Source organism: Schistocerca serialis, chromosome 1 (assembly GCF_023864345.2).
Source record: "Schistocerca serialis cubense isolate TAMUIC-IGC-003099 chromosome 1, iqSchSeri2.2, whole genome shotgun sequence".
In the NCBI taxonomy this organism is placed as follows: domain Eukaryota; kingdom Metazoa; phylum Arthropoda; class Insecta; order Orthoptera; family Acrididae; genus Schistocerca; species Schistocerca serialis.
In genome coordinates this window covers 1,119,584,838-1,119,599,992 of record NC_064638.1, presented here as the reverse complement: position 1 = coordinate 1,119,599,992, position 15,155 = coordinate 1,119,584,838, and the positions used below count along the sequence as shown (strand labels likewise).

General features: G+C 41.8%; 1 protein-coding gene across 2 annotated transcripts in view; it reads right to left on the bottom strand.

Annotated features, from left to right (window-relative positions):
* Nucleotides 1-15,155, bottom strand: part of LOC126416730 (ras-related and estrogen-regulated growth inhibitor-like) — a 605,084-nt gene that overhangs the window by 187,003 nt on the left and 402,926 nt on the right. For both annotated transcript variants that reach the window (XM_050084555.1, XM_050084564.1), the window contains exon 4: nucleotides 1,426-1,502. In XM_050084555.1, coding sequence (XP_049940512.1) covers nucleotides 1,426-1,502 — 77 coding nt within the window. The remainder of the gene's footprint in view (nucleotides 1-1,425; nucleotides 1,503-15,155) is intronic.

Sequence of the window (15,155 nt, the reverse complement as noted above, 5' to 3'; positions counted from 1 at the left end):
TACTTAAAAACCAAATAATAACAATAATGAATTTTATTTAATCATCGACTGGATTCTTCACGGTTACAGTCTGATGAAGAGAGACAACATTATAGCACTTTACACTGTCTGCCGTTCATGTACACAGTATACTCTTCTCGAGTATTGATTGTAAGACGTTGCTAGCTGTTTTCTATTTCAAAGCGTTTCACTCACTGATGTAGTACCCTATTGTGTCGCTGAGTGTAAAATATTCCTCGAGTAAAAGCTCTCCGTTACTTACTCGATAAAAGCATCCTGAGATGAGAGGAAATATGAGTTCGTGCTCCAGTAAGTTTCTATTAGGGAGTGAATAAATAATTCATGCGTTCTCTAAGAACATCCACGACTAACTCACCGTTATAATTTCTCTTAGTTCCACACTGCTAGCGTTCCTCACATTAGAATTTCAGATGCGTCTTTCTAGTTCTCTCGCTCCCACACTTCTGTTCCAGAAGCACGAAATCTAAAAGAAGAATTAGCAACGGGGAATAGTGCTACTTTTTGCTGGGATCGAGCTTCAAGACACGTAAATCCATTACAGTTGCCTGTCAGAAAATTCTCGTTTCTATAATGATTTTACTCACTAGCATTTCGGCAGAAATAACAAACGAAAGGAAAATTATTCTGAGAATAAGATACAGCATAATGAAAAAACTGAACAAGACAGTTCTTTGATCCGTCGATATCAATCGTCGTGTAAAAACGGGTTGAAAAACAAATGTCCGAAACATTCTCATTATTTAAATTCATTATTTGTTTTTGTATCTTTGTATTCCTAATTATAGCTTCATGTTATCCAGATCTATTGGCAATTACCAAATTTGAATTGTGCTGTACTATCTGAAGATTTTTTTGTCTGATTTTTTTTTCCTTACTACGACGTACAAAAAAGTGTACACACGGCAGAATGTCGTACAAGATTTTATTTTTGCACAATATTACGTTATTGTGTAGGGACACTCTCGCTTCTAGTAACAGTTCAGCTTCAGTCAGTTAATAGTTCAGTTTAGGGAATCAGGCATTGGGCTTGGTATTTTCATAATTACATACTCAGGCCTACTTCAGACGCAGGAAGTTTTCAGAAAACACAATACAAAAAGCGCTTATGGCCGCCGACAAGTGTCCACTTGTATGTAACCAAGTAAAATGAATATTTCTTGTTTTCTGCTTAGATATACAGCTCCATTTTTTCGGCTTAACGCTAAAAATAGCAACGCCTGTTAGTGATCTCGAATGCTCCTTCAATTAAAACACATCTTTCGGTGACACATAACGTTGAACAGTCTGCTAACTCGATGACAGAGCAATGCTCTAATCGGCTCGTGTAACATAAGAATAAGAGCTTTCCACCATATTGCCAATAAAAGTAAATAAAAGTGAAGAAATGTAGTAACTTAAACTTACTGCACATTTGGATGTGTCCAGTATTTCTACTTCCGTCGTCACATTGTCGAAAGTCACATTATGCCGGTACAGAAAATCTGAAAAGAAGAAACAAAAACTGCATTAATAAAACACTCATTAAGGAGTTAAAAACATAGACTCAAATACATACCACAAGAACCAAGAGCAAACAAGCTGACTGAAGGACCAAGAACTAAGTGCTCGGATAAAGAAAGGTTGTAAGACGGGGATGAGAGTCTTTCACAGCTACTTTTTAGTCTCTACATCGAAGAAGCAATATCCCAAATTAAGGTTCGAGAGTGGGATTAAAATTCAGGGTTAGAGGATATCAATGAGTATATTCCTTAATGTTATCCTTACTGAAAGTGAACAAGATTAGAGGATCTGTTGAACTGAATGAACTGTCTACAGAGCACAGAAAGTGAATTGAAAGTAAACCAGAAAAAGACAAAAGTAATGAGAAGAAGAAGAAATGAGAAAAGCGAGAAACTTAACATCAAAATTGGTGGTCGCGATGCACACAATGTTAAGAAATTCTGCTATATTGGAAGCTAAATAGTCCACAACGGACGAACCAAGGGGGACATAAAAAGCAAGCTAGCATACACAAAGAGGGCATTACTAGCCAAGAAAAGTCGACTAGTATCAAACACAGGCCTTAATTTGAATAAGAATTTTTTAGAATGCACATTTGGAGCACAGTGAATCACATTAGTCACTCACGCACAGGGGGGAAAATCAAAAAAGAAGAGATTCGAAGCATTTGAGGTTTTGTGTTACAGAAGAAAGTTGAAAGTTAGGTTGACTGATGAAATAATAAATGAGGAGGTTCTCTGCAGAACCGACGAAGAACGTAATATATGGAAAACACTGAAACATTGACAAGAAGAAGGAACAGGATGATACGACATGCGTTAAGACATCAGAATCTCCATGGCACTAGAGAGAACTATAGAGGGTTAAAATTACAGATAAAGACAGATCTAGGACTACATCCAAGAAACAAGAACTTTGCGTGCAAGTGCTACTCTGAGATGAGGAGGTTGGCGCAGGAGAGGAATTCGTGGCGAGGCACATCAGATAGCTGATGACTCAACAACTTACGACAAAATCATTTACAATTAAATGAATACCCTTAGATGCCTACAGGAGTTGATATAAGTCAACGGGGACAGTTGAAAATGTGTGCCCCTACCGGGACTCGAACCCGGGATCTCCTGCTTACACGGCAGACGCTCTATCCATCTGAGCCTCCGAGGACACAATGATAGTGCGACTGCGGGGACTTATCTCTGGCAAGCCTCCCGTGAAACCCACGTTCGCAACTTATTGTCCCGCACTATATTCATAGTGCCCTTGCCCATCATACTCATTACTCACGGCTTTAATGCCGAATCCCGTAAGGGTTCGGGCACCGTTTGTGCATCCGCACAGAAGAAGATGGTCAAATGGCCGGTACGCCTTAACTATATGTCCGAAAGAACAGATACCATCTTGCTATACAAAACCATTTATTTCATTTTAGTATGGAAGTTTTTCACCTTGTAGGGCCCATGTGATTATTCTATTGACTCAGCCTTTCTCTAAATGCGTGGGTCCTAGTGTATTTATTTATTTATGCATTTATTTTACCTAACCAAGCATAAACATTCAGCCTAATTTTCCTTTTTTTGTTGAAACTTGTATCGTAACTAATACTGATAATCAAACTATTCATATTGTAAATGTGCCTGATGTTACATCGTGTGCAACAGTTGTGTTGTTTCGTGGGTCAGCACCTATTTTAACATCGATATTTATAACTTGTCACGTTAAAACTAACGCAGAGGAAACGGCGTTATGTAGCTCTATTTCCCAGCAGATTAAGTAGACTGCCTTATATTATCTATTAGAACAGAGGAAAAAGCTAACAATAGCAAAGCTTTATTTTTATCGTTGCTAGCTATTGAAATAGACGATCTATAATCGACTAACAATATCCTCCACCAGTTTCTTTATATGTTCAGATGTACTCATAGAAACCAGTCGAGATACCGCAGTGGTTAAAACACCGATTCGCATTTGAGCACGATTCTCACTTTGCATGGAAGTCCAGGATCCGTTACAACCGTCGCAGGTTATTCCAGTTAAAATACTTGCTGTAACTTGTGCTGTGTTTCCGTTTATAATTAGTAAACTGGTTCCCCTAATTTCAGAAGAAGCTCTATTGTCACACGAACTCCCAGAATCATACAAGATCGAAAGGCATCATGAAAGTGAAGGTGGAGGGGAGGGGGGGGGGGGGGAGAAAGGAAATGGAAGGAACTGATTGATATCATCTGCACCGGGCCTTTGTCCAAAATCAGTGGCGACGGGTGAAAATGTGTGCCAGTACGGGACTCGAACCCGGAATCTGCTGCTTAGATGCCTCGTAGATCTTTCACAGAAAGAAAACAACAAATAAGCGGGTGTGAACTATGGTACAACAAACGAATTCAAGGATGAATACTTCCAAAACGGAACGCAAGAGTCATAACATGTGGTACCGTGTAGAACAAATAGGAGGTACGTACGACTGGGTGTCCCTTCCTTATGCCTCGCTGTTGCAAACGGCCGTTACTCCACGTTACAAACATAAATCTGAATACAGTGAACAAATGTTGCAAATCTTGACCTCGGACCGTTGACTGTTTCTATTTTGCTTCTTTTCCCACATTTCAGTACACCTTCTTCCTGTTTTAATGCTTGATTTGCTTTGAGTTTCTGACGAGCTGCGCACTGGGACTTCTTACGACTAAACATGAGGGTGGCTCGATGGAGAGTTTCCCCAGTAAGAAACGTTGCGGACCACTGTGTCAACACCTCGGGGCACGCGCTGCTTACCCCTCTGCCCCTGACGATAAGCGGACAACTTTCATCAGGTCATGGACGAATTCACAAACGACAATTAAAATTAAGCACATCTTAAACTATTACTGTCTTTGTAAGTACTTTTGTTCGTTGCTTATCAGGAAAACTTCTCTCTTAAGACGCTCATATCTTCAATTCACTTTATGGATCCGGCTGTTAGCCGCTAGTTGCATTTTATTATAAAAGACGCCTAAGAACCGCGGGCTGCACGAATACTCGATTAGTGAGTAGTTAAGTTACATTACGTTTATCGTTTTCCATGGATCCCTTGGAAAGGAGTCTCTGGGAGTGGGAAGAGTCAAAGTGTTTTTAATTTTTTTTTACTCAGAAACATGGATATTGTACAATTCTAATGCAGACAGAGTTATGACCCTTGTGAAGATATTCATCTATGAAGTAGAAGGAGTTGGTCAACAGGAAGTTCTTTAATTCACTCTGAAACCGATCTTCATCACTTACAAGACCTTCGATGTGCTCTGGTAAGTTATTGAATATATGAGTACCCATACATTTGACTCCTTTTTGTACTAATGTTAAGCTTTTACAGTCCTTATACTGATTGTTTTTGTTTCTGGTATTATAATCGTGTTTTGCACTATTTTTTGTAAAAAGAGACTTGTTGGAAATGACAAAGAACATCAATGAGCATATGTAGTGAGAAGTAGTAGAATACCAAGTTTCTTAAAGAGGTCTCTGCATGATGATCTAGGACTGACACCATTCTAATGACTCGTTCCTGAATCTTGGAAATGTTCTCTTTGTGAGAGGAGTTTCCCAAAAAGATGATCCCATTATTGAATGGAAGTACGCCGAATAAACTAACTTCTTCATTTTTAAATCATCTATTTCTGCTATAATGCGTACTGCAAATGTAGCTGAACCAAGGGATTTCATTAAGTCTAAAGTGTGAGTTTTCCAATTTAGGTTGTGGTCAATTTGTAGCCCTAAAAATTTGACACTGTCTACAGCTTTAATTTGACGACCACTGCTCTAAATACTAGACAAGTAACACCTGCGGTACAGTTAAAGGATGCAGCCTCTTCACGGTTGCCTCAGCATTATGTAACATGGTGCGGAGATGGCACGCTCTGATAATGCCAACAGCTCTAACACTTACTTTCACCTTTCATGGGCGCGCCCTTGAAAAGCACTGTTCCTCTACGCTTGTGCGAAGTAACGTCTCTGCAGGCTGTAGCCTGGCATTATCCCTTACAGTACTCATACTGTTTTATGGCTGTTGCTGTCGTCGTGACAGCTAGCCGTAAAGCGGGAACGTAAGAGCGATGCTGTCTTAATATCCCGGCACACTAGCTTACTGCTTAAGTGTAATTCGTGTAATTCGAGCAAATTATTGCATAGCAGGAAAAAAAACATATGTATTTTTTTTTTTTCAGTATCGAATGTATTTTAACCAGGTTGTGAAGTTTTCTAAGCTAGGTATAGAGCCTTCATTTAATTATTCTACATATCCACTTTTTGATTTCCTCAGCTAATGACGAATTAAACCAGCTGCAGTCTGTTCTAGGTTCAAAATGGCTCTGAGCACTATGGGACTTAACATCTGAGGTCATTAGTCCCCTAGAACTTAGAACTACTTAAACCTAACTAACCTAAGGACATCACACACATCCATGCCGGAGGCAGGATTCGAACCTGCGACCGTAGCGGTCACGCTGTTCCAGACTGAAGCGTCTAGAACCGCTCGGCCACACCGGCCGTCTCTGTTCTAGGAGTCTGGCCTCAGAGTTCATTTGTGTTATGACATATTAATAAGTCAGGACACAATGTTTACACAAAGGTGACAAAAGTCGTGGGATAGTGATATGCACTTAGGCCTATACTGATGGGTGTAATAACGCGCACACAAGTTATAAAATGGTGGTGCTTTAGCAGACCTGTCATCTGTACTCAGGTGATTCATGGGAAAAGGTTTCCTACGTGATTATGGCCGCACGACGGGAATTAATAGATTCCGAACGCGGAATGATAGCCGGAGCTAGAAGTGTGGGAGAATCCGATTACGACCGAGAGCACCGGCATTGACGTAGAGATGTCAGTGCTAACAGACAAGCAACACTGCGTGAAATAACCGCAGAAATTAATGTGGGACGTACGACGAACGGCGAAATTTGACGTTACTGGACTTTGACAGCTGGATACCGATGCGAGAGTCTTTGCTAACAGCACGACGAGATCGCTTGCAGAGCCTCTCCTGGACTCGTAACCATATTGGTTGCACTCTAGATGACTGGTAAACCGTGGACTGAGTCATAGAAAGTCCGGCACGATACTGGGAGATCATAAGATAAAGTAACTTTCTTCACCTTCACAAACCTTCACCTTTCATAAACACATTTTACAACAGAAGCTAACACTGGCAAAAGAAAAAGGTGTTGTAGATCGCAACGACGTACCAGCTCAACCTTAATTGCCTTTTGGTGTCTCTAAACAATGCATTTATAGACATGCCTCTTCCACCATTTCAAGTGCTCTGAGGTCACAAAATCCAAGTGTAAATACGCTCTTCATAGTAAAATGAAGCTGTGTGATGTATAGTGCTGTTTTAATATATATTACATTCAAGTCAAAAGAGTTTTCCATTGCGTATTAGTTGGTATACATAGTAATGTGCTAGCAATATCATACTTGATTTCACAATAATTTTTTTTATTTTACTGGTTCTTGAGCTGCATGTCTGTGGGCCGTATTATTCTAATAAATACAGCAACCAACCACTTTTATGTATTTTGACTGATGCCAATAATCTTTAAAACATCGACAGCAAATTGGATGGTGCAGCCGCCTTCCTACTCTACCAGCCGTTGCGACTGATGAACATGAGGAGAGGGTTGTAGCAGCAATGAATGGTGTGTTTGTCATTCTACCTCAGTTCGATTCTATGGCCGGCATTGGCTAGACTCGTCATTGCTGACAAAAATGGCAGCTGTGTGTATTACTTTTCGCGCCCTGCACATTCCCAAATCACGTAGAAATTAAGTCTTTCTACTATACTGCGCAATCACAACAATTGAAATTTAGTTATTTGATATCTTTCATGGCGTTGTAATTTTTAGAAAGAAAGGTATGCCTTCAGTGGAAGAAAGAGCTGTTTGTCCTACATGAATGCCATCTCCCTACAGTCATAATCACTTATTGCTCATTAACTGTCCTACACAGCTTCCACTTTGAATTCATTCGACGCGTTCTTTTTGTGCTTTGTACTTCCCATCAGCCATGCAGATCCTCACTCGCTCTGCGAACGCGTAACATCATTTCGACAGCTGAGCACGGACGGCGTAGCAGGTTAGAGGTTGTCGGACCAAACGACGCTCAATTGTCCTTGGGTTGCGGCTATCTAAACGGCTCGCACTGGCTCGAGGCGATAATTACGGCAGAAAGCGCATGCGTGAACTGCGGAATGACCAACAGGCAGGTAACTGCTTTGCAACATCGGGCTAAACGTGACTACAGACACGACACGCACGCACACACACACACGAGAAATATTCCTTGTCAGAGACATCACAAAACTAAATAAAACAAGGTACAGTAACAAACAAGAGTGAATAAGATGATCGAAAAGTGTCTAAGGAGTTCGTAAACTTTTCTCACAATAATGTGTAGTACTATACTTGTAGTTTAGCTTATGGTGCGGTTCTTGCGACACCTTGCTGACTTGCGAGTCCTTACCATTGTTGTCACCCGATTTTACGATGCGCAGTACATGCCAAGTCAGATTGTTCCTCACCATAAAATACATGGATTTGGAGTGACAACGCGCTAGCGGATTTTTATTATATCCAGTAAAAAAGTTAACGACACAGAGGAGCAGTATTAAGTGGTAGATTTCAGTACCTTTTTACCTTTTATGGTTCTACGTTTAATTTGAAATAACTCCGTGTTTGCGGCCTCTTCCCAGATACACCTCGGTGACTCATTGCTGAAGTGCCACACAACAGATCGAAAGATCATGTGTTCGATACCCAGTCAGTCCTACAATTTTTGACATTTATCACTTCTCTCGCCTCTAGCAAAGATTGTTAAAAATGTTCAAATGTGTGTGATATCTTATGGGACTTAACTGCTAAGGTCATCAGTCCCTAAGCTTACACACTACTTAACCTAAATTATCCTGCAGCGCCTTAGACCGCTCGGCTAATCCCACGCGGCAAAGACTGTTAATGTAAAAATTTCCGAGTTACACCGTGCTTCGCAGTCCCCGTTATAGGTTCGCCTGCTTAACTGACTGGGAAAGCCAGAGGAAGGAAACGGGAAACCACCTTCAATAGGACCATGCCTGGTAAAACACTACAGAGTTCAAACTAACTTGATGACAGCTTTAACCTTTTACCATGAGCTAAATAAATCCTTCTTCGTTTAATGAGCAGCTCCATTTGTTTTCTCCTGCAGTGCAACACAGAAAATTGTCGTATTTATCATTTACATCTACATGTCAACACTACAATTGACCCCTAGGAGAGGGTTCTTCAAACGACTTTCACACTATTTCTCTACCGTTCTACTCTCGAACAGAGCGCAGGAAAAATCGAACACTTAAATCTTTCTGTGTGAGCTCTGATTTATTTTGTTACGATGATCATTTTTCCCAGCGTAGGAGGGCATCAACAGAATATTTTCGCATTCGGAGGAGAAAGTCCTTGACTGAGATTTCGTGATATCATCTCCCTTCAACGAAAAACGACTTTCTTTCAATGATCCATGACACTGACTCTCTCTCTCTCTCTCTCTCTCTCTCTCTCTCTCTCTCTCTCCCCCCCCCCCCCCCTCTCTCTCTCTTTCCTACTTCACGACAGGACAGTACACGACGAGCTGCCCCTTTTCTCTGAACTTTTTCGATGTCCTCCGTCAAACCTTTCAGGTAAGGATCCCATACTGCACAGCGGTACTCTAACAGAGGACTGACAGGCGTAGTGTAGGGATCTCTTTAGTGGCTTCGTTACATATTCTAAGTGCTCTACCAATAAAACGCAGTATTTTGTTCGTCTTACTCATAACATTATTAACATCATTTATAAGATCGTTCACATTTAAGTTGCTCGTATTTGTAATCACTAGCTATCTAATTGAATTGACAGCCATCAGATTTGTGTGATTAAACGTGTAGCCTCCTTTTAGTACTCATGCTGATGACCTAACATTTTTTCATAATTTAGGGTCAATTACCAGTTTTCGCACAGTAACGATATCTTGTCTAATTCGTTTTGTAATAGGCGGTAAATGACAGCATCATCTGCAAAGAATCTAGGACTGCTGCTCAGATTATCTCGTAAACCATATACCGGTTAAATAAAAAACAGGAGAAGCCCTGCAATACTTCCTTGGGTAACGTGATATATTATTTTTTACTCTATGACTTTCCGTCAATTGCTACGAACTATGACATTTTTGCTATAAAATTACGAATGCATACGCACAACTGATACGATACTCCATTGGCATGCAAATTGATTGTAAGTCACTTGTGAGAATTCTGGAAATCTAGAAATATGGAATCAGTCTGAGATCTCCTGTCGAGAACACTCATTACGTCATGAAAATGAAGAGGTGACCGTGTTCCACAGGAACAACATTTTCCGAATCCCTGCTGGCCGTGTGTCAAGAGACCTTTTTCTTCAACGTAATTCATAATGTTCTAACACATACTTTCCCAAATCATGCTGCAAATCGACATTTGCAATGTGGATCTATAAATTTGTGGATTACTGCTATTTCTATTCTTATGTATTGTTGTGATCTGTTCAACTTTCCTGTCTTCAGGCGTTTATCTTTCGTCGAAAGTGCGGTTGTATCGATTCCTAAGTATGGAGCTACTTATCAGTATATATTGGAAGGAACCTGATCGGTATACAGTTGGAGCAGAAGGCTTGCCTTTATTGATTTGAGTTGCTTCGCTACACCGAGAATATCTACTTCCAAGCTAGTCACGTTTGCAGCTTTTCGTGATTCGAATACCAGAATATTTACTTCGTCTTCTTTTGTGATGGAAGTTCGGAAAATCATATTTAGTAACTCCGCTTTGGTGGCACGGTCATGAAGGACACACGGTACTTGTCCGCAGCTCGTGGTCGTGCGGTAGCGTTCTCGCTTCCCGCGCCTGGGTTCGATTCTCGGCCGGCTCAGAGATTTTCTCTGCCTCGTGTTGACTGGGTGTTGTGCGATGTCCTTAGTTAGGTTTAAGTAGTTCTAAGTTATAGGGGACTGATGACCATAGATGTTAAATCCCATAGTGCTCAGAGCCATTTGAACCCCACGGCACTTGTTCGTGCTGTAACTGTTTCGATTGATGACGACAATAAATAATTATGAAGTGTGATGATGTGCTGTGCTGATGCTACTGCGCTACACAAGGAAGATAAATGGCACTACTGGATGCCGTAAAATTTCAACATTATTACATGACCACACTCAGTAGAACAATATGGTGCGGTTTTAGAACTTAGGTCCTGGAGCAAAATCGAGTGACTAGGAACAAAATGCCACCAACTACCCTCGCCTTGTCATTTCAGTATGTTGCCGGCCGCTTTGGCCGAGCGGCTCTAGGCGCTTCAGTCAGGAACCGCGCTGCTGCTACGGCCGCAAGTTCGAATCCTGCCTCGGGCATGGATGTATGTGACGTCCTTAGGTTAGTCAGGTTTAAGTATTCCCAAATCTAGGGGACTGATGACCTCAGATGTTAAGTCCCATAGTGCTTAGGGCCATTTGAACCATCAGTACCGTTGGTGAATATACCGTCACCAACTAGCAGGCGTTTGCTATTTCAGTTCCGAAGACGGATGTACGTCTCCTACCATACTGCAGTGTTAATTATGGCTCTGAGCACTATGGGACTTAACTTCTAAGGTCATCAGTCCCCTAGAACTTAGAACTACTTAAACCTAACTAACCTAAGGACATCACACACATCCATGCCCGAGGCAGGATTCGAACCTGCGACCGTAGCGGCCGCGCGGTTCCACACTGTAGCGCCTTTAACCGCTTGGCCACCCCGGCCGGCGCAGTGTTAATTATCCACGCTGTTGCACGGTGAGCGGGCATTTCGACTTTGTGTGTGTGTGTGTGTGTGTATTTTCACGACCTAGCCGAAGGCTTGTAAGTAAGAGGCGCTAACGATTCGAGAAGGGTCGCCCTACCTCGTTTATGAACCGCGCTGTGCGTGTTTTGCGAGAGCACCGGCATGCGGCAATCTACCCGCGCTGCAGCCCATTTTTTATTTTACTTTTTTTGTTTTGCTGCAGCGTAATTACGCTGGCCGGAAACTGCTGCTGCTGCTGCTGCTGCTGCATGCTTCTAGGCGGAGACCAGTCTTACTTCTTGGTACTGGCCCGCAGTCTAGCAGACTCCATACAAAACACGGGCACACATCAGAGCTACTTCCTCGTGGAAACCAGAACACTAAGAAACGCGACGCAGCGCGTCCTAGTATCTAGTAACGCTTTTTTGGCAGAGGCTTAACAGCGTATGAGGCTCCATGTACAGTGACGTCGGATTATTACGTGGCTGGAAAGACTACATTTCGCCCAAGACCAGGTGCTTGTTTACAACTGTCTGCTCCCGGTATGTGTGTTTATCCAGTAACCACGTAATATTCATATTCAGTTGTATGTAACTGCCCTTATAATACTGGGTATGAAATATTTATAGATAAAAGTTAGAGAAAAATATTTGTATTATTGTGGAAGCAAATAGTTTGATAACTGATAGACAGTACATAAAATTTTGGACCTTTAGTGGAGTCATATATTTGTATATATTATTCCATTTGCATGAAGGCGATAACTTCTCATATTGCAATAAGCTGTTTCAAACCAATGAACAGTCTAAGATTTCTCATAGTTTCACAAAATTTACGAAGTTGTGATTACTGTGGTTTCACTTGTCGATATGGTATCATGTGTCGATATCGGCCCTAGGGGTATCAAGGTTGGTAATAGAATGACAGGTTTCCATTAGACACCAACAGTGGTCGCGCGGTGTCTAGCGGAGCCAATGGTGCGCACCCGCTGTGTCACGCCCCCCTTGTGGCTCCTAGAGAGCCTGTATAGGGAGAGAGTGGCCAACCGGACGATACGGCGGCCATTTTTCTGCCAAACTGCGGGCGGGACTTTTGAATGGCCAGTAGTGGAGTACTGGAGTACACACTCGCCGAATCAAAAGCACAAGACAATACGGCGAAAGCATTCGTTAAATGCCTTTCTTTACAGCTACAATATACTCATAGTAGCCTACAGCACAGGAAAATTTGATACAGTGGCTGTAAAAATTATTCGTTACTTGCATTTATCTCCTTTAAAGTTCGTTTACTAGACATACTGCAATGAAAGTAACGTAAATAATAATAATAAAAAATACGAATGTTTCAGCAACCACGACAACTGCGGAAAACGTGCCTACAACTTGCCTGCGTCAACAGTCAGGCAATAATACTGAAACCAAAATAATGCCTAGTGTTCTGATTCGCAACGAAATAAAGTTTGACGCTATAAAGTCGAATTAGCATGGCACAACTATTACAGGAACTTTCCGTTTCCAGCAAGGCTTGTCAGATATTGGCTTCAGGAAAGCTTGTGATGCTACCAGCATGCACACAAACGCTAATTACGTACTAAAAACGATGTACAACTAAATCGAACATGCATGCACAACGCGTAACAAGTCTCTCAATAATTCAAATGCCTTTTAATCGTTTCCAAAAGTCCTCTGAACTTCAATTCAACTCAAAAGCACGGCGAACATAGGAAGTGCGAGAGACGTTTTGCAGAAAAATGGCGCCAAAGCTAATCAACCAATCACGGGCAACTTCACCTATGGCCACTCTCTCTGTATACAGGCTCTCTAGTGGCTCCTTACCACTGCCGCTGCAATTTGGGACTGCCGGTGGCAGCAGCTCAGCCCCTTGCGCTCTGAGCACTTTGCCACATAACGCTTACACAGACACCGTCCACTTGCGGCTCCAGTATCATAGTTCATATTTAGTACAGCGAGTCTCTTCCTTGTGGATATTGATGAGTTTGTTTCTTGCTGCATTGTTTGTAATGAGTCTTCGTTCACCTGGAGAAGTACAAGTTTAGTGAATCTTCTGTTCGTCGTATTAATTTGTTAGCTAGTCATTCCTCCTTCGGTCCAGCTCCCCTCCGGCAACTGTTTCCGCATCACTCTGAGTCCACCTTTCCTTACTGTTGTTTACGAAGTTGTAGACAGCAATTACTATCCTAATTGCCATAAAATATATAGGCGTAACTATCCAGAGCGACCTTAAGTGGAATGACCATATAAAATAGACAGGAAACCAGACACCAGACTCAGATTCACAGGAAGAATCTTACGGAAATGTAACTCATCCACGAAAGAAGTGGCTTATAAGGCGCTTGGTCATCCGATTCTTGAGTATTGTTCATCTATCTGGAATCCCTAGAGGAGATAAGGCAGATCCAACGAAGAGCGGCGCGTCTCGTCACGGGATCGTTTAGCTGGCGAGAGAGCGTTACAGAGATGCTAAACAAACTCCACTGGCAGACTTTACAAGAGAGGAGATGTGCATCACGGAGAGATTTACTGTTGAAATTTCGGGACAACACTTTTCAGGAGTAGTCAGACAACATGACAACATATTACTCCCCCCCCCCCCTCCCCTCCCACATACATCTCGCGTATTGACCACGAGGAGAAAATTCGAGAAATTAGAGCCAATACAGAGGCTTACCGACAATCATTCTTCCCACGCGCTATTCGTGGGTGGAGCAGAGTTGGAGGGATCAGACGGTGGTACCAAAAGTACCCTCCGCCACACACTATTAGGTGGCTTGCGAAGTGTAACGTAGATGTTGATGTAATTTGCTCTCAATATCGAACTACCCGTTGTCACTATGACATTAAGCCTTATCATAAAACGAAATCTTAAAATGTAAGCGGAAGCAGAACGTGGACAATAAAATGTAAGGACAAGAAGAATATAAACGTTTTTATAACGTGACCTTGCAGGAGACCTACAGGAGAACGATGAAGATTAGATGAGTATGTCAGATAGATAATTAGGAAGTACTGAACAGAAATGGGACAACTACAAATTATTGTACCACTTTACTTGAAGAAGGGAACGGTCCATATGACACTACATTAGGTATCAACGAACAGATAATTTGGTAATGGATGGAAGTGTACGAGGAGGCCGAGGCTTGGTGATAGTTAGCAGGTTCAGATGGATGTAGATTGCAGTAGTAATGCGGAGCCGAAGAAGCTTGCACAGGATAAGCGCGGAGAGCTGTATCACACCAGTCTTCGGACAGAAAGCTATTCCAGCAATACAATTTTAGCTCTCTGTGGGGAAATGTTATCTACGTGAAATTATTATAGTGTATTGTTATGACGTAGCCTTGAGGAACGCAATGTTGACAGACCAGCAGCGAACATAAAAGAAAGACACGCAGATGAAAATGACCTTTGTCTACGAAAGGAGGCGATTTTTTTCTTTCCTTTATCCTTCTACAAATGATCCAGTAATGGAATTTCCTAAATACATGGCCTGACAAAAGAAAGAGAAGCATCTAAGAGGAGGAAACTATTTGAAGCTTCACAGTTATGTCGCAAGTGTACTTTTCTGTGCTTATAATACAGACTCAAGTTGGTGATGTTTCCTTTTACGAATAGCCATGTAAAACATGCGCATTCTGTCTGATGATGATGGTTGCGTAGTGCATGAAATGAGATAAAATTTCGTGACTGATTGTAGGAGCTTGTGTTCGGATTCCACAGCTACCGAAGATAACCGAAGGTAGATGTAACGAAACACGTTTACATTCTTGCTGTAGATGCTAGGGAAGATG